General features: G+C 41.8%; 1 protein-coding gene and 1 long non-coding RNA gene across 5 annotated transcripts in view; one reads left to right on the top strand and one right to left on the bottom strand.

The window, feature by feature from the left end:
- The window catches only part of LOC144588991 (uncharacterized), a 193,393-nt gene that overhangs the window by 68,765 nt on the left and 100,690 nt on the right, over positions 1 to 23,938 (bottom strand). The window lies entirely within an intron of this gene.
- The window catches only part of SCUBE3 (signal peptide, CUB domain and EGF like domain containing 3), a 171,138-nt gene that overhangs the window by 131,702 nt on the left and 15,498 nt on the right, over positions 1 to 23,938 (top strand). For all 4 annotated transcript variants that reach the window (XM_072997396.2, XM_072997394.2, XM_020796188.3 and 1 more), the window contains 6 exons: positions 963 to 1,079; positions 15,884 to 16,006; positions 17,986 to 18,102; positions 20,817 to 20,909; positions 20,994 to 21,110; positions 23,609 to 23,770. In XM_072997396.2, coding sequence (XP_072853497.1) covers positions 963 to 1,079; positions 15,884 to 16,006; positions 17,986 to 18,102; positions 20,817 to 20,909; positions 20,994 to 21,110; positions 23,609 to 23,770 — 729 coding nt within the window. The remainder of the gene's footprint in view (positions 1 to 962; positions 1,080 to 15,883; positions 16,007 to 17,985; positions 18,103 to 20,816; positions 20,910 to 20,993; positions 21,111 to 23,608; positions 23,771 to 23,938) is intronic.

The raw sequence follows: 23,938 nt of genomic DNA, 5'->3' as shown, positions 1-23,938 counted from the left end.
CTTCTTCCCTCTCTAAACCAGCAGCTGCATTTTCTCTCCTCCCTGTTGGATGAGGCAGATAACATGTGATCTACTGTAAATGTTTTCTTCTGACTTCATAAGGCCCAGCCCTAGGGAAGCTGGTGCACCATAATGTGGGTGGAGACAGGGAGAGTTGCAGAAAACGTAGATGATAACCTCTTTCATCTTTATCCAGCTTCATAACTGTTCTTTTAGAGTGTAGCAATTAATTTAACAAACCTAATGAGAAAAACAAATAGCCATTTGTCTGGCTATGGCCAACAGAATGTGGCTTCTAATCCTAATGAAATTCCCAGTAAAGACGTGTAAGATGACTGGAGTGATCTCCCTTGACAAAAAATCTACTGAAAATGTGTGCATTCTACTGGTGGTGTTAGTGAGGCTACATCTGAGCATCTCATCAGGCCTGTGGTGCAGTCACCAACACAGTTTGGAGTACAGTATTTATTTCACTCATTGTGCCTTGAATGGAGGGAGGAAATAGAGGCCTTTACTCATTAATGCATTCATTCCATTTTTTTGTCCCACTCTTCATCCAAGAAACTTATAGAAACAGATGCATTTCTTTCTTTTTATCATCACACCAGTCCTGTGATGTTGGTTAGGCTGAAAGTATACTGTATATGCGTGCATGAGTAATCCAAAGTCACCCAGTGACTGAGTCACATCTACATTGGAGATTTGGACTTGGACTGGACTTTCACTCTTTGTCAGCCTCCCTGGTTTTGACTGTGATATGATTGTTAAGGATTGTGAAGAGGTAACTGATGGTCAGTCAGTCTGTTAAAATGACATCGACAATATTCTTCTGTGCCCAGACAATGAGTACAGTTTCTTAATTTCTGAATTTTTGCTAAGTAAAGGATAAGATAGTCCAGGTGTTAGGAAGCTACTGCCTTATTTGTTGGATTGTATCTTACATTCTCTTTTCCTGTCCCCAGATATCGATGAATGCTCCTTTGACAGAACCTGTGACCACATTTGTGTGAACACACCAGGGAGTTTCCAATGTCTGTGTCACAAAGGCTATACGCTGTATGGACTCACCCACTGTGGAGGTATCAGTGTAATTCCTGGGAATGTGAAGTTTGTCTATTTGGTGTTTCTTCCTTCCTGACTTTTTATCCTACTTTCCTCATACAACACTGTCCTCTTTCTGCTCCAGGTTGTAGCACAATGTTTCTGATTCCCATTGGATAGGGAACACTCTTGACTGGTTGGCATTTCTTGCTGGCATTCCCACTGTTCAGGGTTCAATTGCTTTGCCCATTACAGTCATTTCCTAATACCCAGGCAGTGCTGGCTGTTGGTGTGCACTCTTTTTGTTTGGCATGATCACTGGGAAGGTGTCAGAGGACACAGGAAAATCCTTGTAAAGTCTTTTTTTTGCCAGTTTGTGTTTTTTACAGGGAAGATAATGACTATGTAGTATTCATATTTATTGTAACAGAATTCTGGATATCTGGAAAAACTGAATTTTTAAAATTCCATATGTGAAAGGCTGTAATTCTGTAGTACAAATCTGAATGTTGGTGCTAGTGCACATCCCTAGTTTTAACAGTGAAGATGAAATAGTCTAAAATATTTATGGAGTGATTTCTAGAGACCAGGTGCTGTCACAGAAACAGCATATCTTCCTAGTAATCATTCTTGATAGTGGGACATAAATCAGATTTTCCCAGCCAGATAATTTACTGCAGACATTGTTCCTAAGGAAGGAGGCAATCTTTCACATTTGTTTCTCCTATATTATTCAGGGCTTTATAACTAAGAAATCAGAGTTTTGAATTGGGACCACAACAAAAACTAGCTAGTTTAGCTGAAATAAGGCTATTGTAGTATGGTCAGTAATGCACATATCAGAAAGCAATCTAGTTACTTCCTTTTATACTGGTGCAATTCTTCAAGCTAAGTACTCCATAAGGCTTGTAGCAAAAATCAAAACAGGATGTTATAAGACATGGATCACTGTATCCTAACCTATCCCCTCCAGGAAGGGGAGCAATTGTAGCACCAGAAGCATTCCTGGCCATAGATGACCTCTGGCCTTTCAAGAATAATGTGAGGTCTTCACGTATCCCTCCCACAAGCTGCAAACATGATCCTTCAAAGTTAGTGCAACTCTGTCTAGAGCAGAGGTGTCCAACCTTTCACCTTCCCTGGGCCACATTAGAAGATGAAAATTTGGTTTGGGCCGCACATACATTTGGTTTGGGCCGCATGGGGGGGCAGCCCTAGCCATCCTTCATAGCCCTGCTCCAAGCGCGCTTACCGGCAGCTGCAATCTCAGACAGCAGAAGCTGCCAGCTTCGACTGGTGGCTTTATGGGGCCGGGAGGGGGTCCACCTATTGACATGGATGGCGCAGTGCAGTCACGCAGCCCTCCTGTCCCCTCCCCTCCCACTCCTTCCTTCCTTCCCTCTCTCCCCCTCTACAGTTGTGACATGCCCCGGCCATATTCCGGCCGCAAGCGCCAGAAGTGTAACTTGAAACTTTGGAATTTCTTGAAAAATAAAAAATTGCACTGGGCCGCATTACGAGCTGACCTGGGCCGCCTGCGGCCCTCGGGCCACAGGTTGGACAAGCCTGGTCTAGAGCAAACTGTACCCCAATCCTCGGTTTACTCATTTTCTTGCCCAACAGTAGCTGTTTCATATGTGGACAGAGGGTTTATTAGCTTATGTTTTTAATCCATCACTGCATCCAGGGCTTGGATCCTGTATCCTTGGCATTCTTGAGAATCACATCACTGTGATGCGTCCAGTAATGTTATGTAAGGATTAAAAAATGTAGGGAACAGAATGGAGACTCAAGGAACCCAGCGGCCAAGGAACTGAGGAGTGGTTTCCCAGTACCACATTCTTAGAACTTTCAGCTAGTTTGGACCCAAAACCATCATGAAACAGTGCAGAGATCCTTTGGACTGAAATACTGGAAATGGAACATGAGACCTTGCACTTGCAAGGCATGTTTTATGCCATTCAGTCCTCCTCCTTGGTGCTTAGTAGAGTTACTTATTGGACAACAATCTCTCAGAATTCCCCACTTAATGCAGCCATTGACCATGTTTTTTTATTTAAAAAAGAAACCTTCCAAGCTTTGATTTTAGCAGCTCTAGCCACACAGGCTTTAGGAGATAACACATAACACTGCATATTTTCTGGGTTTTATGGATTCCCTTTTTCCTTTTTTGAAGTGTAAGGAACTATCATAGTTCATACAAAAGCACTGAGTATACAGAGTTCTTTCTAGTGTCCACCGCATTTGTCCAGTTAGCTAATATTTAACTAATGGTGTTTCTTTAAAAAAAATCTTGCTGCTGTTTGTAGAGAGTAGCAGCCAGACATTTGTCTCTACAGCTATAAACAAGGCGACAAGAGTGATGTGCGTCTTGTTCAGTTAAATGAGAAAGGGGAAATCCTCAGTGACTTTTGGCACAGAATTTCAGATTGGACGAAAGGAACTTCAGAAGGTTTAGCACTTCCTCAATGGAGAAGGAAGGAGAGGTTGAGGTTGTGCCAAGAATCAAAAGAGAAAGACAGATGGAAGGCATAGAAGGGCTTGTTTAAGTGTGTTGTTACAGCAGTGTGACTTGCCATGGTAAATCTAGAAGAGCATGATGTCTCTCAAGATGGCCTAGATTAGCCATTCTCAACCTTTTTTGGCCATGGGCCTTTTAGAGCCCTTCTTAGGTTCCATGGCCCAGTATCAAACAAGGATACAACATGAACAGATGAACAGAAAACTACAATCAGTGGCATAGCATTGGGGGGAGGGGGTCGTCCCTAAGGGGCAGTCTCTCTGAGCGCAAAATTCTTAGGGGTAAGCAGACCACCCCGCCCGGCACACTGCTGCAACCACTCCTCTTCCCTCTCCCAGCAATCTGAGTCCAAGCTTCCAGGGGTGTGTCAGGCCCACTGCCCCCATGAGAGTGTGCCTTGAGTAGTTTTGCAGCCAATTCATCACAGTACCCTGTGGGCTTCTCCCATCCCGCTACCTGTGCCCCACCCTGCCCACACTTGCCTTACCCCAGGTGCTGGCAACCCGTGCTACACAACTGAATACAGTTGAAAATCTTTTAGTCTGTGTCCCCCTTCAAATGTGCCTGGGGCCCCCAGGGGGCCAAATGACTCCTGTTGAGAACGGCTGGCCTAGGTATCACAGATTAAGGCAGATACATAAACAGACTGCAGGACTTACACACATACAACCATGCACACAGAACAGCAAATGCAAATTCCCCCAGTAGTCTAAATTTGCCATCCCTATTGAATAGATGCAGATTTGTAGACATAGTGTTTTTAAATATACAGTAATCTGAAATAACATACTGCTCATATGCTAGTGTTGACACACAGAGAGAGAGAGAGCTTTATAAACAAATATTGCATAGACCTTTATTTGATGTTTGTCGAAAGTACGCTAAAGTGCTACATCTCCCAAGTACAGATTCCCTCTGTCCTTTTAAAATGAAGCTTTAGCTCCTTGTGCAACCAATGTTCTTCACTATTTCATATGTTAACAGGCACAGCCCACTTAGGGATCACAGGTTTTGACCCCGAAATCATATTACAGAGATAAAACTCTAGATGGATTGCCTCGTCTTCACAAGAGTTGTGGTATATTCTACAATTTGTACATATTCTGAGGAAAGGGGATCACTTTTTAATTATACCATTAGTGACCCATTTTTATATTGAATTGCCATCTTGAAAAGAAAGAATTTCTTTGCCATAGACTTGGAATGTACATGTGCTTCTTGCTCAGTGTTTTTAAATCTAGAAAAATAAGAAGCATTTCTGTAAAATCAGGGTTATAGATACAAAATGAAATAGACATTTTGTGTACCTTGGTTCAATCATCAATCCAAATGGAGACTATAGCCAAGAAATCAGAAGGAGACTGAGACTAGGAAGGGCAGCAATGAAGGAATTAGAAAATATTATCAAGTTTAAGGATATGTCATTGGAGACCATGACCAAGATCATCCACATTCTTGTCTTTCTGATCAACGTGTTTGGTTGTAAAAGTTGGACAGTTCAGAAAGTTGACAAGAAAAGAATTGATTTGTTTGAAAAATGGTGCTGAAGGATAGCTTTGTGGATACTCTGGACTGCTAGAAAGATGAACAAGTGGGTCCCAGATCAAATCAAGCCTGATCTATATCTGGAGGCGAAAATGTTGAAACTGAGGCTGTCCTGCTTTGGGTACATCACGAAAAGGCAGGATTATCTGGGAAAGAGAGTAATGCTGGGAAAGGTAGAAGGCAGCAGGAAAAGAGGAAGATCAAATATAAGATGGACTAACACCCTAAAGGAATCCCCAGCCTTGAGTTTGCAAGAGCTGAGCAGAGCAGTTGAGGACAAGATATTTTGGAGATCTCTCATTCATAGTGTTGCCAAAAAGAAAACAAGCCATGGGATTCTAATTTTTAACAAGAATTTGGAGCATGAGAAGTGAACAGAGCTCACACTTCCTTTCAGACAAAAACCCATTCCTTGTTCCCCAAAATTTCTTAATTATCATTTAGGGCAGATAGTCATTTTATTGCTGTTCTTGTTAAGAAACTACAGTATAAGTAAAAAAATCTTTGATGATCTACTCCTGGTTGATTTTTATCAATTGTCTGCTGATTCCCTGGATGAGACCTTTCTCTGCATGCCCAGATTCATTTTATATCCCACAGTGCACTTGAAGTTGAGCAGAACAGTCTGGAGCTATACCTGGCTCCTCCAAAACATTTCCAAGTTTGATAGAATGAAAAAAAGAGCACAGCTGCCTTAAGCCACTAAGCAAATTCATTACATGGACAGAGACGTTCTAGGCTCATGGCACAGGTCCTTTACCCCCATTAGCTCATGAAGCAATAAATGTAACAAATAAGTATGGAAGGTGAGGGAGAAAGCAGGCTAAATTCCAGCATAGCAAAAAGCTGATCTAGAGTACACTGGATTGCATATGAAAAAATGAATAAAAGAGGATGCTAATAAAAAGAGAGTTCCTACTCCAGTCCTCTGAAGATGCCGGCCACAGAGACTGGTGAAACGTTAGGAAGAACAACCTTCAGAACACGGCCAAAGAGCCCGAAAAACCCGCAACAACCATTAGATCCCGTCCGTGAAAGCCTTTGCGAATACAAGGCAGGTGTAATTTTTAGAGTTTGATCAACATGAACTATGTGTGTAACTCAAGAAAGCTATTGTTTGTTTGATGATGGCTGGACATCAGCTGCAGTAACTTGCTAAATGTGCATAGGGCTTTTAAGAAAGATATTATTGAACAGAAAACAGTTTAAAACAATAAAAAGCAGCGCTCAGTTTTACAACATGTAAGACAGATTTGAAGGAGAGTGGCATACTTACGGCTTATCTATATTTGGCTTTCTTTGACTCAGAGGAGCCATTAAGAATTTCAATGATATACTAGACATTTGCAGCCAAAGATCTGTTCTGCCCAGTTCTTTTGGGGGAAGGGTGAATTGCTGCCCATCTTGCCTTTACACACCCCTTTTTACAACAATACTTATTGTTCCAAGGTTGGATGGTGTTGCCCTTATGTTAATCCGGCTTCGTTGACTGAGTTATTCTGACCACCTCATTCCACTGGAACATACTATACCAAAGCCCAGTCTGGGACTTTCCCATCTTCTTTCTTCCTCAATGTTCTACACTTCCTTGTAATCTCTGAGCCCCTACAGCAGATGATGTCTCTAAATCCAAGGCCTGGTGTGTAGCTTGACCCACACACTTTCTCAATATCTCTTCACCCTTAACTACTTTGCCTGACACTGTGGTTCCATAACCTACCTGCAGTAGGAGCCCCCCAAGTCCCTAAACCCTGTATATATTTAACCTGATCCTTCCAGCTTTCTTACAACTGTACTGATTTTCAGCATTTTATCACTTCTTGGGAACATATTGTGAGAGATGAGCAGCTAAGGGTAGATGACTTAAGAGGCACCTGGTAGTTTTAGTACATGTGTATATAAATACTGACTCTAAAGAATTTAAATCAATTAAGTCTGAAAACCTGGCAGACACTGGTACTAGACAGATTATATTAGTCATCTTCCCAGTTAGTATAGGTCTTAATTAAATTAACCCTAAATGAACCAGACATTTAGTTCGTTATCCATTTTTGTGGAGTTCTCTGATCCACACTCAAAGCAGCAAAGGAATCATATCAAATACCACATCAAGCAGTCAAGTTGTCCTTCTGTGCTTATGTACCATGAGTATTTTGTTTCCCCAGTGAGTTGGATTAGTAAGGGGAGAGCGCCAGAGTAAAAATTCATGTGAAAGTGTCAGAGGGGTCCTTTTAGGATTGGAGGTATACCAACCAATCTCATTTTTAGATTTTGGGGAGAATCCAAGCTTTTCATATGATATAATTAGGAGTCCAGTAGTATTATAATAATATTTTTATGAAATTTGACATAAAATCAAAACGTATCATTCTGTGTTCGATCTTTGGTAATTATGTTCTGGACACACAATGTTAACTCCAGTTTACACCAAAGACTCTGGTCAGTATGTATTATGCAAATTAATAACATGCATATACATTTTATTTTGGCACAAATACCTCCCACATGCTTTATTAAAAATCAGCTGAGTGGTCTTCAGTTGAATTTGGACTTTGGAATAAAGCAAACATGGAGTGAATATTAAGATATGAATACAAATGGCTGGTTCGGCGGTTCATGCCAGTTTGTCCTTGTTTGGTGTTTTCGAGCCCCGTCTCCTCCGGTGAGTGCCCACTCAGAGGCAGTGTTGCAGCTTCCCTGCCACTTCCTCTGGGTGTCCTCGGGAGGAGGTGGGGCTGAGGAAGGCCAAGAACACTTGTCCGTCTGAAGGACAAACCAGCACAAACCCCCAAATCAGCAATTCATGCCCATCTAGCTGACATATGTGAAGAAGAAAAAGCTGAAAGGAAAGAGCTATTGATATTGTCATAGAATATAGTAACAGATGCTTGCTTAGATAGTTTGGAAATGGGTTATAAAATTAATAGAGACAAGCCACAGCTGGCCTACTAGTCAGTTTTGCTGCCTGAGGCAGAGCAGCAAATGCCATTCCATGCCCAGCAGAAATGCATAGTGTTCAAGGCCAGTCAAGTTATTTTTTGGTGCTGGAGACCTCATCTCACAAGTACATTCTTATTTCCCTAATAGTAAAAATTTATTTATTTATTTTATTAGATTTTTACCCCTCTAGACAATGTCTACTCCCTCACTCTGACTAATGGTACAACTGGCCCTGAATGAAGCTAATATCAGTCACTATTAGCTTGGTGGATACTCCATGTTTAAAGAGCGAGCAATTCCGAATACTGGTTATTAGCAAGCAAACGGCCAAGCTTAACATTAGGCATAGAGGAGCAGCTTCAAAATTAGGCAGCAGTTTGGGGTATCATAAAAGGGCAGCATGTTGTTACTTACTTTTTTATCTCTGTATTTTTACTGCCAAATATAACACTTGCAGGAATTTTTGCCTCTTATAATTTAGCTAGCTTTTGTCTCTGTGTTCCTTGCTGTGGGAGATGGGAGTGATTACATTTTCCGCTCTGCATGAAGTAGCAAAATATCTTCAGCTAGTCTTGACAACCAGTAAATACAGGGCATCTGCCTTCATGGGTTTTATTGCCACAAGATGTAGTGATAGACTGAATTCTTGAGATAGCTTTTTAGAAGGCATATAACTATCCATCACAAATTTTCTGTAAGTGGTAACTAGAAAGACATGGACAGCAACAACTTGGGTAACTACCATGACTGTGACTTCCTCTACAAACTTTCCAGATAATGTTTAGATGATCACGACTGGAAACTGAGTGCTAAACTACATGGACCTTTTGTTTAATCCAGGGCTAGGTAAAGTCTGCCCTCCAGTTATTGTTGGACTCCAACTCCCAGTATTCCTCATCTTAGCTGTGCTGTCTTGGGCTTATGGCAGCTGCAATCTAACAACATCTGGAGACTCATAATTGGCCTGACCCTACTCTAACCCACAATAACATTTCTCAGGTCTTTACGAATTTGTGTCATCTCTCCCCTTTCCTGTCACATTGCACTCAACCTGTCCATGAATGCTAAAGTTGGCATTCAGAAAATATGTTCCACAACTACCAAAAGGATGGAAAACAACAAATGTTGTTGGTTGTTATGGGTTTTTTGGGCTGTTTGGCCGTGTCCTGGAGGTTTTTTCCCCCAACGTTTCGCCAGTGTCTGATGCTGCCATCTTCAGAGAAGATGCCGTTTTGACTTATATACCACCCCATAGTATTAGAGCAGTCTCTGGGTGGTTTACAACATAATTCTGCAAGGAACACATTAGTTCCTCTGAAAACATCTGTTGTCTTCAAAGAACTCAAGAGAACAAGCACTAATTCTCAAGGAGAATATGTCAACTCTTAACAGGGCTTCCTTACAACAAGAGAAACTTACATAAAGGAACAAGATGGGATGGAACCAAGGCCAAGAATGCTTTGGCAATGCCATATGAGTCAGCACCCAACATACTTCACGGAGCTGGGAGCAAAGCTCTGACCTTAGTGTGCCCCTTTATGTAGGAGTGTGCTTTGGCAAAGCTTGGAAGAAGCCTGATGCGATTCCAAGTGGAGGTTTTGCAACAAAGCTCTGCATTCACGGGTTGTTTTGAATCTTCTTCTGTCATTGTTTGTTTGTTTGAAGCCAGACCTTTAGCACTGATTTCCATGGTTATGGTTCTATTGTACCATAAAATTGGGGGGATGTTGAAAAGAAGCAGAATTGGCAGGCTCACTGATACAGCTGCTTTCTGAACTTCAGCTACCAAGCCTTGCCCTTTTTCTTTGTTCTACTCTTGATTTCTGAAATGCCCTTCTAAAAGGGTGTCTGGTGAGTTTCTGCTCTTATCAGGGGGTCCCTGTTTTTATTTGTAGGTAAAGATGGGATAATGCAGTTTGAAGCCATCCTATACAATGATGATTGTGACATTTTTTCAATTTTAGTAACTACTACGTATATAAGGAGTTTAAGTTTCTGATGGTTTCTCAGTAGTCGTAAAACACTGCTGTAGATGAACATGTTTAAGGAGGGCAGAAATGTGTTCAGAATGTGCCTACTCCTCCCTTAGCCAAGTGCGAAAAAGGAAAGGCCTCCTATGCATTTAATGATTGTGCATAAGAGATTTTCAGCAGGCGTGGAGGAATACAATTTCCCATTTAAAATTTTTCTTGAATCTCTAAGCTTTTGGATCTCCAATCCTTGCAGAAAAATATTGTCTATAGTTAGAAGATAAAGGTAAACAACTGAATGAGTTTTAAATATAAGGAGATAAGGCAATATAGGCAAAAGGCATTCCAACCCGTCAACAGAGCAAGGCTTTCTGTTGTTTAAATGTGCTTTATTATAAGACATTTTTGCATTTTTAGAATGTAGTTGAAACATTCTCATTGTTCTTTCTACTCTTAAATGATATTTTACTATATTTTGGATTGAATTCTGAGTTAGGTGTTTGCCTCAGTTAAGTTTTTATATCTTTTTCAGTATTTGTGCCTACAGTTTTTCTCATAACTATAAGAATATTTTCAATACAATTTGACTTGTTAATTTTTGAAGTATTTTGTGTTTATGGAACATAGAAGCAATGTAAAAATAAAACTTGCACAATTAGACGAGGTAATGTTTACTGGAATCATTGCAAGAATGAAAAAACGTATACTTTGATACTCAGATGAATTTTGATATGATTGTCAATGATTATTTGGCTACATTCTGGAGTTAACCCTACATGGAATAAAATGCCAGCTGTGATGAACACAGGCTTCAGATTTTTCCCTGGAGATCTATAAAGTTCTGTAGATGTTTTAGGGCAGGGGTGTCAAACTCAAATTCATCGGGGGCCGCATCAGCAGTTTGGTCCCCATCAAAGGGCCGGTTGTATCTGTACTGATGGCCTTGCAAGGACCCCATCCGGCTTGGTGGGAAAAGGAAGGAAGAGAAAGCGTGTGTGTGTGTGTGTGTGTGTGTGTGTGTGTGTGTGTGTGTGTGTGTGTGTGTGTGTGTGTGTGTGTGTGTGTGTGTGTGTGTGTGTGTGTGAAGGAAGAGAAAGTGCCTGTGTGTGTGTGTGTGTGTGTGTGTGTGAGAAAGAGAGATACAGGAAGAGAACGTGTGTGTGTGTGTGTGTGTGTGTGTGTGTGTGTGTGTGTGTATGTGTGTGTGTGTGTGTGTGTGTGTGAAGGAAGAGAAAGTGCCGGGTTCTGTGTGTGAGAGAGAGAAAGAGAGAGAGACAGAGAGAGTTACAGGAAGGAAGAGAATGCGTATGTGTGTGTGAAGGAAGGGAAAATGCCGGGGTCTGTGTGTGTGTGTGTGTGTGTGTGTGTGTGTGTGTGTGAGAGAGAGAGAGAGAGAGAGAGAGAGAGAGAGAGAGAGAGTGTTATTTAGTATATGCAACTCTGCTTGGATCTTGCAAAAAAACGCATTCTTCGGTCCTTTCAAATCCTCAGGCATTCCAATCGAGCAAGAGAGAGAACGGAACATCAGGGAAGGGAAGGGAAGGGAAGGGAAGCGAGCAACCAGCCAGCCCTCCCGCCCTCCCTCCCTTCTCTCCGCGGCTGGGTCGAACGGCCGCCTCCGACGTTACCCAACCGGGCTGGCGCATCGCTCCGCGTTCCCTCTTCTCTCCCTCTCCTCAGGGCCGTGCTGGCCGCTGCCTCCCGCGTCCCCCCAGCATCTCCTCCCTCCGCCTCGGAGCCCGGCCAGGAACTCCCACCGCTCCCCTTCCCTTCCCTTCCCCTCGGGGCGACAGAGGCGGCGCGGAGCCCTCTCCTCGCACGGCCTTGGGAACGGCTCTCGCCTCAGGCCGAGAGCGAGCGAGGAACAGGCACGGGAGGGAGGGGGAGCGGGGGGCGGAGGGAGAGGAAAGGAGTGATAGCGCCATAGCCAATCGGAAGGAGGACATAGCCTTGTTAACTTGAGCCATTTTTTCAATGAATTTACTCCGTGCAGGCACTGAGTAAATTCATTGAAAAAAAAGGGGGGGGGAGGCTGCAGGGCTGGCGGCGGCTCGGTGGGCCATCAGTCGAGGTCTGGCGGGCCGGATTTGGCCCGCGGGCCTTGTTTTTGACACCTGTGTTTTAGGGTATGCTCAGGCATCACTTTATTTCACCTTCTAATTGAAATATCATCACCTGAGGGTATGTGATACCTTACAAAATATTTTGGAAATCCGGCTAAAATATAATGGTGAAAAGGAATGCTGGTAGTTGTGCAAGTATTTGATTTACTCATGATATTACTTGTAAAGTTGGAAGGAACCAGATAGATACATTGTGAGTTTCAGAGAAGGAGGAAAGAGGAAGATTAGCATGGAATAGAACAGCATTATTAAGCATAATCCTGTACATTGGAGAAAGTAACTTGTAGACCTTTTGAAACTTTTGGACTACAATTAATATTCTCCCTCACCCTTGGTTATGTTGGCTAGGATTGATAACAATTGCAATACAACAATATCTAAAAGACCACGAGCTGCCCACACTACATGTACATGAAAAGTTTGCCAAAAGAAGAAGAGAGTGATGTTTAACTGCTGCACAATAAATTAACATAATTGATGGAGAACCCCACAAAGACCCCTTTAGAATTGATAGGTTTGTTCTCCTTGCACTCCAGGGGACTCTCAAGAGCCTCCTCCAGCACCACAATTCAAAGGCATCAATTCTTCGGCAGTCAGCTTTCTTTATGGTCCAGATCTCACTTCCATACATCACTGCAGGAAAAATCATAGCTTTGACTATTGGGACTTTTGTTGGCAAGGTGATGTCTCTGCTTTTTAAGATGCTGTCAAGGTTTGTCATTGCTTTCCTCCCAAGAAGCAGGCGTCTTTTAATTTCGTGGCTGCAGTCTCCATCTGCAGTGATCATAGAGCCCAAGAAAGTAAAATCTGTCACTGCCTCCATATCTTCCCCTTCAATTTCCCAGGAGGTGATGGGACCAGTGGCCATGATCTTAGTTTTTTTGATCTTGAACTTCAGACCATTTTTTGCACTCTCCTCTTTCACCCTCATTGCGAGGTTCTTTAATTCCTCCTCACTTTCTGCCATCAGAGTGGTATCATCTGCATATCGGAGGTTGTTGATATTTCTTCCGGCAATCTTAATTCCAGTTTGGGATTCCTCCAGTCCAGCCTTCCGCATGATGCACTCTGCATATAAATTAAATAAGCAGGGAGACAATATACAGCCTTGTCGTACTCCTTTCCCAATTTTGAACCAATCAGTTGTTCCAGTTCTAACTGTTGCTTCCTGTCCCACATATAGGTTTCTCAGGAGATAGACAACGTGGTCAGGTATTCCCATTTCTTTAAGGACTTGCCATAGTTTGTTGTAGTTGACACAGTCAAAGGCTTTTGCATAGTCAATGAAGCAGAAATAGATGTTTTTCGGGAACTCTCTGGCTTTCTCCATAATCCAGCGCATGTTAGCAATTTGGTCTCTAGTTCCTCTGCCCCTTCGGAATCTGGTAGTTGGAGCATTCTTTGGCACTGCCCTTCTTTAGGATTGGGATATAGACTGATCTTTTCCAGTTCTCTGACCACTGTTGAGTTTTCCAAACTTGCTGGCATATTGAATGCAGCACCTTAACAGCATCATCTTTTAAGATTTTAAATAGTTCCACTGGGATGCCATCACCTCCACTGGCCTTGTTGTTAGCCAGGCTTTCTAAGGCCCACTTGACTTCATTCTCCAGGATGTCTGGCTCAAGGTCAGCAACTACATTGTCTGGGTTGTCTGGGATATCCAAATCTTTCTGATATAATTCCTCTGTGTATTCTTGCCACCTCTTCTTGGTGTCTTCTGCTTCTGTTAGGTCCCTCCCATTTTTGTCCTTTATCATGTTCATCTTTGCACAAAATGTTCCTTTAATATCTCCAGTTTTCCTGAACAGATTTCTGATTTTTCCTTTTCTGTTATTTTCCTCTATTTCTTTGCATTGTTCATTTAAGAAGGCCCTCTTGTCTCTCCTTGCTATTCTTTGGAAGTCTGCATTCAATTTTCTGTAGCTTTCCCTACCTCCCTTGCATTTTGTTTCCCTTCTCTTCTCTGCTATTTGTAAGGCCTCGCTGGACAGCCACTTTGCTTTCTTGCATTTCCTTTTCTTTGGGATGGTTTTTGTTGCTGCCTCCTGTAGAATTTTACGAGTCTCTATCCAAAGTTCTTCAGGAACTCTGTCCTCCAAATCGAGTTCCTTAAATCTGTTCTTTATTTCCACTGTGTATTCATAAGGGATTTGGTTTAGATTATACCTGAGTAGCCCAGTGGTTTTTCCTACACTCTTCAGTTTAAGCTTGAATTTTGCTATGAGAAGCTGATGATCAGAGCCGCAGTCAGCTCCAGGTCTTGTTTTTGCTGACTGTATAGAGCTTCTCCATCTTGGGCTGCAGAGAATATAATCAATCTGATTTCGATATTGCCCATCTGGTGATTTCCATGTATAGAGTCGCCTCTTGTGTTGTTGGAAAAGAGTGTTTGCGATGACCAGCTTGTTCTCTTGACAAAACTCTATTAGCCTTTGCCCTGCTCCATTCTGAACTCTAAGGCCAAACTTCCCTGTTGTTCCTTTTATCTCTTGACTCCCTACTTTAGCATTCCAGTCCCCTAGAATGAGAAGAACAACTTTCTTTGGTGTCACTTCTAGAAGGTGTTGTAAATCTTCATAAAATTGTTCAATTTCAGTCTCCTCAGCAATGGTGGTTGGTGCATAAACCTGGATTATTGTGATGTTGAAAGGTCTGCCTTGGATTCGTATTGAAATCATTCTATCATTTTTGAGATTATATCCCATTACAGCTTTTCTCACTCTTTTGTTGACTATGAGGGCTACTCCATTCCTTCTACGGGATTCTTGCCCACAATAGTAGATATGATAATCATCTCAGTTGAATTCACCCATTCCTGTCCATTTTAGTTCACTGATGCCCAGGATGTCAATGTTTATTCTTGCCATCTCCTGTTTGACCACATCCAGCTTCCCAGGGTTCATAGATCTTACATTCCAGGTTCCTATGTAGTATTTTTCTTTGCAGCATTGGACTTTCCTTTCACTTCCAGGCACGTCCACAGCTGAGCGTCCTTTCAGCTTTGGCCCAAGCACTTCATTAGCTCTGGAGCTACTTGTACTTATCCTCCGGTCTTCCTCAGTAGCATGTTGGACACCTTTCGACCTGAGGGGCCCATCTTCCAGCGTCATATCTTTTAGCCTTTTGTTTCTGTTCGTGGGGTATTCTTGGCAAAGATACTGGAATGGCATTGCCAGTTCCTACTCCAGGTGGATCGCGTTTAGTCGGAACTCTCCACTATGACCTATCTGTCTTGGGTGTCCCTGCACAGCATAGCCCATAGCTTCTCTGAGTTACTCAAGCCCCTTCGCCACAACAAGGCAGCAATCCATGAAGGAGATTGGGGAGTGGTATATACATTTAAGTAATAAATAATAAATAAATAAACTTCTCAGCAAATATCTCTAACTATCAACCCACTATTAGCACCTTTTATTGCTGCAGTTTGTTCACATTCCTGCCTTGATAGCCTTCTCTCTCTACATACAGTATTTCATACTCTGTGTTGAAAAATGTGTTACATCTTGGAGCAGAGCCTTACCTGTTTTGCTTAGGCTATAAAGTGCCATGAGTAGTGATGGCAGAGGAAAAACAAGACTTAACAGAGGTGTTAATATTGCCCATTCTTTTATTTTCTTTCTTTCTTAAATACAAATTCTCTCTCTGGCAGTTTCTAGTCCAGATTACAGATCTGAGACTCTGATCTAAGCAATGCATTGCAGCTATTTGTTTGTGAATTACATCTTTTTGTATCTCTGCAGATATTGATGAATGTAGCATCAACCGAGGAGGCTGCAAGTTTGGCTGTGTAAACACGCCTGGCAGCTATGAGTGTACCTGCCCTGCTGGGTGCAAACTTCATTGGAATAAAAAAGACTGTATAGGTGAGTGTGAAAAGGGCTGAGATCATGCTGCCCCCTTGAGGCAAAATGCATCTGAGCAAGTAACATTTTAGTAATAGTAATGGCATGCTGTTGATTGTGACCCTTTCCAGAGTTTTCTAGATATATAACACTCAGATGTGGTTTACCATTCTCTTCTTCTGGGTGCCCTGGGATTGTCCAACTTACCCAAGGTTGCACAAACTGCCTTTTCTCCTGAGCAGAGAATTGAATTCTCAATATCTATACCTAAGCCACTGTGCTATATAGCTATCCTAGCAAAGTTGTAGCTGGGGTCAAAATTATTGAAACTCTTGATAAGAAATTAAGGAGATGGAAGTTTCATGTGAGTGACATCTATTGCTCCTGTGCCCATCATGGATGAATGTTTAGAAGGTGTATTTATGATCAGGAGCAGAAAGATGTCGTCTTCATTGCATGGCATTGCTGTCATCATTTTAAATTATTTGCTATATTGATGTGGGAAAAGGCATTCCATATATCAGTCTCACACTGGTGCTGTGCGATTTCTAATAATGCAGAGCTTCACATTTATTTATTTATTTATTTTTACCCCACCTTTCTCTTTGAAAACGACCCAAGACAATTTACATCATTAAAAGACTATATTTAAAGTTAAAAACAATGAATATACAAATATCAAAAAGGTTTAAACAATGCCACTCTGAAAAATGGTAAACAAAACCAATACTAAAAACAGATTTAAAGCAGTAATGCAGAACAATAAATTTTAAAAACCCACTCAGGCAGACAGTCACTGACGGAATGCCTGCCTGAAGAGAAAAGTATTTGCCTGCTTGTGGAAGGACAGCAAAGATGGAGCCAATCTGGCTTCCTGTGGGAGGGAGTTCCAAAGTCTGGGAGTCACAACAGAGAAGACCCTCTCCTGTATCCCCACCAAATGCACCTATGAAGGTGGTGGGACTTAGAGAAAAGCTTAGCTGAGCCAGCTCATAATGGGAGACACGGTCTTTGAGACAGCTTGGACCCCAGCCATTTAAGACTTTATAGGTTAGAACATCACTTTGAATTGTGCCCAGAAATAAATTGGCAGCCAGTGGAGCTGCTATAACGGGGGGGGGGGGGGGTATGCAAGCCCTGTGTCCAGCCCCAGTCAGCAATCTGGCTGCTGTGTTTTGGACACACTGAAGTTCCCTGACACTTTCCATTAGCCATGATTTGGGTTACAGGATTTCACATAAAAATGAGAGGACAGAACAGGGAACTTCCACAATTTGCTCACTCAAAAATCCAGTTTTGAGTCTTGCGGAAATGGATTTTTTTCCAATTTTTTTCGCTAGTGCACAATGGAAGAACTAGAGCTATGTCCTTTTTTTAAATGAAAGGTGAGATTCTTAAGAAGCTACATCACAAAATCTGCACTTGAAAATTTATTTATTTACTGTATTTTTAGCTGCACCATTAACAGTGGCCTCTGAGCAGTGTACAACAATATTAAAACTTTAAAAACTTTAAAACCATTAAAAATAGATAATATTATAATAATATCCTATGTTAAAAACAGTCATTAAAACATTAATATTAATAAATCCTGCAGCTCATATGGATAGCTACTATTTAATTAAAATGCTGGCTAAACAGAATGGTCTTTGCCTGGCGCCAAAAAGCCAAAAGTGCTGGAGCCAGGCGGATCTCTATAGGGAGGGCATTCCAAAGTTGGGTGGCAACAGCCGAGAAGGCCCAATGTTGACATGCCATCCCCCTCACCTATTTCAGGGATGGCACCTTCAGAAGGGCCTCCTGGTCTGATCTTAGAGGACGGGCAGGCTCGTATGGAAGAAGGCAGTCCTTTAGGTAACCAGGTCCTAAGCCATTTAGGGCTTTATATGTCAAAGTAAGCACTTTGTTAAATTAAGCTGTTTTGAATTTTTGGAAGATGATACAAATTGTGGCTCAGTAGTGATTGTGCACATTGCTATCAGTGAATGCTTCTTCTTCAGAGATGGTGGTATGTATGGCTGGCGCCATATCTCCACGAGCCACACTTACCTGCAATAAGAATGGCAAGAAGGACAGCTGCTCCCTCACCTGCTCCTCCAAAGCTCGCTTTCTGCCAGGTAGGATCACAGATCTGTCCCCTTCTCTCCCCTGTTTGTTAATTTCAAAGGCATGAAGTTCCAAGATCTGGCAGATTCCTGGGTATTGACTCATTATTGAGCTCTCTTATTGTCTGTCTCATCAACTGCTTTTAAATTATTTTCACATTAAACAGAGATAGAAAAATTTATCCTTTTAGTCCATTGTCTCCTAGAATTCTCCAGCCAATTTGGGGATTATTATTATTATTATTATTATTATTATTATTATTATTATTATTATTATTATTATTATTATTATTATTATTATTATTATTATTATTATTATTATTATTATTATTATTATTATTATTATTATTATTATTATTATTATTATTATTATATCCCACCTATCTGGTCGGGTCAGGACCACTCTAGGCAGCTAACAACATAAAATAATACAATAAATATACATATAAGACAATTTTATATAACAGAAATATTAAACAGAATGGGGGAACTATAGGAGAGGGAGAAAAGGGCATCAGGAATTATCTGATGGGAGGGCCTGCCGGAACATCCATGTTTTTAATTGATTCTTGAAAATACCCAGCGGGGGGGCCACGCGAATCTCAGGAGGTAGGTTGTTCCAGAGGTGAGGAGCCACCGCCGAGAAGGCCCGATTTCTTGTCTTTTTCTTCCGGGCCTCCCTCGGCGTTAGGCTCCTCAGCCTCACCTCCTGGCTCACACGAGTGACACAGGTAGATCTTGGTGGGAGTAGGCGTTCCGCCAAGTATCGAGGCCCTAAACCGTTTAGGGCTTTGTACGTGAGCATCAACACTTTGAAGTCGATGCGGAATCGGATGGGCAGCCAATGCAGCATTCTGCTAGGGAATCCTGGCAGCTGTAATCCCAAAAGATAACTTTTTCAAATTCTGTCACCTTTGACCTCATTGTTCCTTTGCACTTGAGAACTCGTTCAGTCCTGCTTCCGAGTCCTGCTATCTGTTCCCTTTGCTTGTATCTAGGGATAGGCACTTACTCCCCCATGCGTTCCTAGAGCAGCTTTTCTTCACCTCTTCTCTTTCAGATGATTTGAACTAAAAGTCCCAACATTCTTGACCATGACTATGCTGTCTGGGGCTTTGAAATTCCAAATATCTGGAGAACACTACATAGGGAGAAAGCTTTCTTAGAGAATCTGTGCTTTGATTTTGGTACCAGGCCTGTAGTAGCATGACTGTGTTATGAACTGTGGATGATAATGTTGTGCTAGTACTGAGCTTAACCCATGCATAGGTCCTGCACCAGTGCTCATCATACTTTGGCAGCAGCCAATGTCCCCACTGAACTTGATGCTGACATCAGTTCTGCAGGCAGCAGAGAATGACTGTGTTCTAGCATTTCAGTCTTTGACAACATCCTACAGCAATGCTATTTCCTACAGCAGAACATTAAAAATGGTGGTTCATTGATACCCAAGGCAGATTGCGACGCTACTACTATTGAAACTAGCTACCTATGCTTATCACAGCCATCAGGTAGGTTTGCAGATGAAGTCCACCAGATGGCACTTTGTCAAAAGCCCCTGCAAACCTTGCAAGTCATCTTTCTATGTAATACTCACTTGAATCCTGTGAGTATTTAAACACACTTTATATGGCACAGCCAGGAGGAAACAGTACCTATCTTCCCCAGTCTAACTCAGCTTATCACAAAAGGAAACCCTCATGGATTTTACAGTGGTGCCTCACTTGACGATGTTAATTCATTCCAGCGAAATTGCTGTAGAGTGAAAACATTGTCAAGCGAAATAAAAAAGCCCATTGAAATGCATTGAAAACCGTTCAATGCGTTCCAGTGGGCTGAATACCTGCTCGTCCAGCAAAGATCCTCCATACGGTGGCCATTTTTGGTGCCTGTAAAGCAAGGAATCAGTCCTAGAAAACAGCGGGGGGCCATTTTGAGCAGCCGGCGGCCATTTTGAAAACCGGACGATCAGCTGTCTTCATCATCGTAATGCGAAGAATTGGTTCCCGAAGCAGGGAAGCAATCATCACAAAGCAAAAAAACCCATTAAAACATTGTTTTGTGATTGCAATTGCGATCACAAAAACATCATTGTGAAGTGGATTCGTCGTTATACGGGGTAATCGTTAAGTGGGGCACGACTGTATACTTTTTTGAACTGCAGTTCTATAAATCATCCAAGCATCAGGGGCACAATGGCTGAGGGATTCAGAGACCTGTAGTCCAAAAAAGAGCTTTCCAAAACTATATTTATCACTAACCTCAATCCCTAAGTACTTATTAAGAGTGCCATTCCAGGCATTCAATGTTGCTCTTCTTAATAGCTTTCCAGAGGCATGTGCTGCTGAAGGGACTGTCTTAATTGGTCTTCATAGATTTAGTTCTACCTTCTCCTCATGAATGCCAATCTCTTCCAAGGCTGTGGGAGTTATTTCAGGTTATTCACACTTTGGCATCAACTACATTCTTTTGATGTGCTTTTATTGCACTGGGATTTCTCCAAACACAAATCATGCAAACAGCATAGTAATGGGTTCTGGACAAAACAGGACTGTTTCCATCCATTATCACTTCTGGGCAGGACCAGGCTTGGGCTAATCTTTCAAAAATACAGTTGGTGATTGGGTTGGGCTGGGCTTGCAAATACAGGCCCATGCAGGCATGTATTTAGAAATATATGGCTGCATACCTCTCTGGATCCTCATTTGCTTTTTTTCTCTTCACAGAATCCGACAACAGCTACACAGTCAGCTGTGGGACACCAATCCTGAGGCAGGGACCTCCACCAAAGTCTAGCAATAATAGCTATCCCTGTGTTGGTGAGCTTAGTCTTGTTTGCCCTCAGCCCTCCTCCCTAAACCAGGCTTGCTCTCTTGATGCTTAGCACCTGCTTTTTCTTTTAGAGACTGCCACTGCTCCAATCAAACAAAAGGCTTCCTTCAAAATCAAGGACGCTAAATGCCACCTGCACCCACGCATGAAAAGCAAGCAAGATGAGGCAAGCAGGAATGGTGCACTAGGTGAGGTACTCTCTCTTTTGTCTATCTTCTCACAGTCTTCTACCAGGAGCATTTCCAGCCTCAAGTCCTAGGAATCCTGGAAACAGCTTACTGAGCATGATGCATAGTGCTTGTGAAAAACTATCACAAAAGATCTGTGGCATCTTAAAAGACTAGCACGTTCTACTGGGGCTAAACTTTTTGTGGACGTCATCAGTCTATGATACCACTTAATCAGGTGCAGAGGGCTGATCAAGCATTTGATGAGAGGGCCTTACATTCCACAAGATCTTACAACAACCAAACAGTTTAAGGTACTGCTAGATACACATGACTACAATTCATGGCCAGTAGTCTTCATGAATGCTCTCCCTTTAGTGGTATCATGATCACTGAACTATGTTAACACTACAAATTCAGGCTATATGATTCTCCCACTAAAAGACAGGCATGGCTTCTAGAAAGTAAGAGCTTGAAACCTGAGGTGCAGTTTTCCTTCACTCACTATTTAAATGAAAGGCACTTCAGGTCAGTGATTATAGGGCTTGGTGGGAGTGCTAAGACTAGAACTTGGAAATAGTACATTGATTTAATGTGTTACTTTAACGTCAAGCAGGAGGACAAACCAAATAATGTATCTAAAGAGTTACATTTTTGAACTAATGATGTTAACAATAACACATTGCCAAATATTGGAAATACAATGTTAAGATTAATATGTTAATGTTACACTCATTGCTTTTTCTTACCACTGCCAGATAAAACTCTTGAAATCTAATGTTTCAAAATAATGTTTTAAAAATAACATTAATGAGAGTTTTATTTATTAAAAAAAAATGAGTGTGTATGCCCCTCTGTAATGAGTGAAATATCAGTCCACATTCTGCATCTCCAAAAGGTAATGAAACTATAGTTCCCTTTACAAAAAGATTTGTACTAGTTGGAGGGATAAGTGAACTTGGTTTATAAGACTCAGAAGCATAGTTTCAGGTGAAGTTTTCTAAAGTGCTGTATTAAAGGAGTGGGGCTAAGAGTGTCTAATTAGTTCTTTATAGAGTAATGGTTTTAGACCTTGATAGCTTTGGATTATGACTCCAGTTTGTTCCAGTTAGTTATGCTGGGACAAATTTATAGCAGTCTCAATAGGGCCTTCAAGACAAGTGATATATATAAGAGTAATTTTAATAGTTCTACTCCTCCAGTGACTTTCCATGGCCAAAAAGAGATTCAAACTCTGGTCTCCAGAATCCTAGACCATCAATCTATCCACTACACCACACTGGGTACCACAACTTCCAGAAGCCTGGAGAAATGCCATAGTGTCTTGGCTGCATTAACAAGGGATTCTAGGTTAGATCCAAGTACAGTGGTGCCTCGCATAGCAATCGCTCCGTATAGTGATGAAATCGCTTTGCAATGGACTTTTTGCCATCGCAAGAGCAATCGCTTTGCAGTGGCCCCTATGGGGAAATTTCGCTTTGCGATGATTGCAGGGAAGCAATCATCGCAAAGCCCTCATTTTCAGCCAGCTGATCGGCGGTTCCAAAATGGCCACCAGGTAAACAAAATGGCCGCCCGCTGTTTTGCCTCGCTTTAGAGGCACCGAAAATGGCCACTGCAATGGAGGATTTTTGCTTAAGGTTAGTTTTGAAGCCCATAGGAACACATTAAATGCGTTTTAATGCATTTCTATGGGCTTTTTAAAATCACTTAGCGATGAAATCGCTTAGCAACGATTTTTGCTGCAACAATTAACATCGCTAAGCGAGGCACCACTGTATGTGTAAAGGGTCCTGCTCAGGCCATCTAATATAAATTTAGGTGTTTTTTTGTTTTGTTTTGTTTTTGAAAGCAAATATAGACCCCTTTCCCTTGTGGTGAGGAAAGTGTGACCAACATGTGTTCTCTCTGCTCAAAATGGGAAGCCAGATATTTAATTAGCACATTCATAGAGCTAATTTAACAAATTGAATGTTTTCAGGTTTGAACATTAATTATCTTCCCAGTTTCTAATATTTAACTTCAACTAGTTAATTTTTAAACATCACATTCTAAACTCTGCATGTTACTTCCAAAGCTTTATCTCTCAAATTTAGATGCATTTTCCTGTTTAACACACAAGTAATTATTTTAAAACTAGCACATTAAATCAACATGTTAGTTCTAAACTATGGTTTTGTGCCCTCTTCAGAGTTGAGGCTGAGAAGGAAAGAACAGAGAGTAGAAGCGTTAAAGTAAGATAAGCCCCAAATGTGAGACAGGGATACTTTGCACAGTAGATAATGTTATTCAGTTGGGGTGATAGCCACAAGAGCTCTGCAGATAACTGCTAGGAGAATGTATCAGTGTGTAGTCCTGCTCAAGGACCTGTCTTAGCTGCTGTGGGACATAGGTGGTAATCTGGAGATATGGAATAAGGGAGAACAGCTCTCCTCTTTTTAACAGCAAGGGATGGTTGGTAGAATTTTGAAGAGTTTTTGCTTCTTGGAAGGATTATGTCACCTTGTCATATCTTTTAGGTGGTCCAGCCCCTTGCTCAGACTGCCAGGTGACTTTTGTAAACTTAAAATGTGACTCATCAAAGAAAGGCAAGGGTCGCCGGGCTCGCAACTCTCCCAACAAGGAGGTGACACGCATCACGCTGGAATTTGAAGCCGAAATCAAAGCTGAAGAGGTCACAGGTGGGGAAGGTGATGAAGAAGGCTTGGCTCCCCCAAAATGGATGGGGGTGTTTCCACACTAGGTGTTTTCTGTGAAATTGTCATACATTGTTCACCTGCTTTTTATGAGGCATCCATATGACACCAACTTTATGGTTCATGAGCCTTTTACTGTATTTCTGTACTGCC

Source organism: Pogona vitticeps, chromosome 4 (assembly GCF_051106095.1).
Source record: "Pogona vitticeps strain Pit_001003342236 chromosome 4, PviZW2.1, whole genome shotgun sequence".
In the NCBI taxonomy this organism is placed as follows: Eukaryota; Metazoa; Chordata; class Lepidosauria; order Squamata; family Agamidae; genus Pogona; species Pogona vitticeps.
The sequence above is the reverse complement of the archived record's forward strand: the minus strand, read 5'-3'. Positions and strand labels throughout refer to the sequence as shown.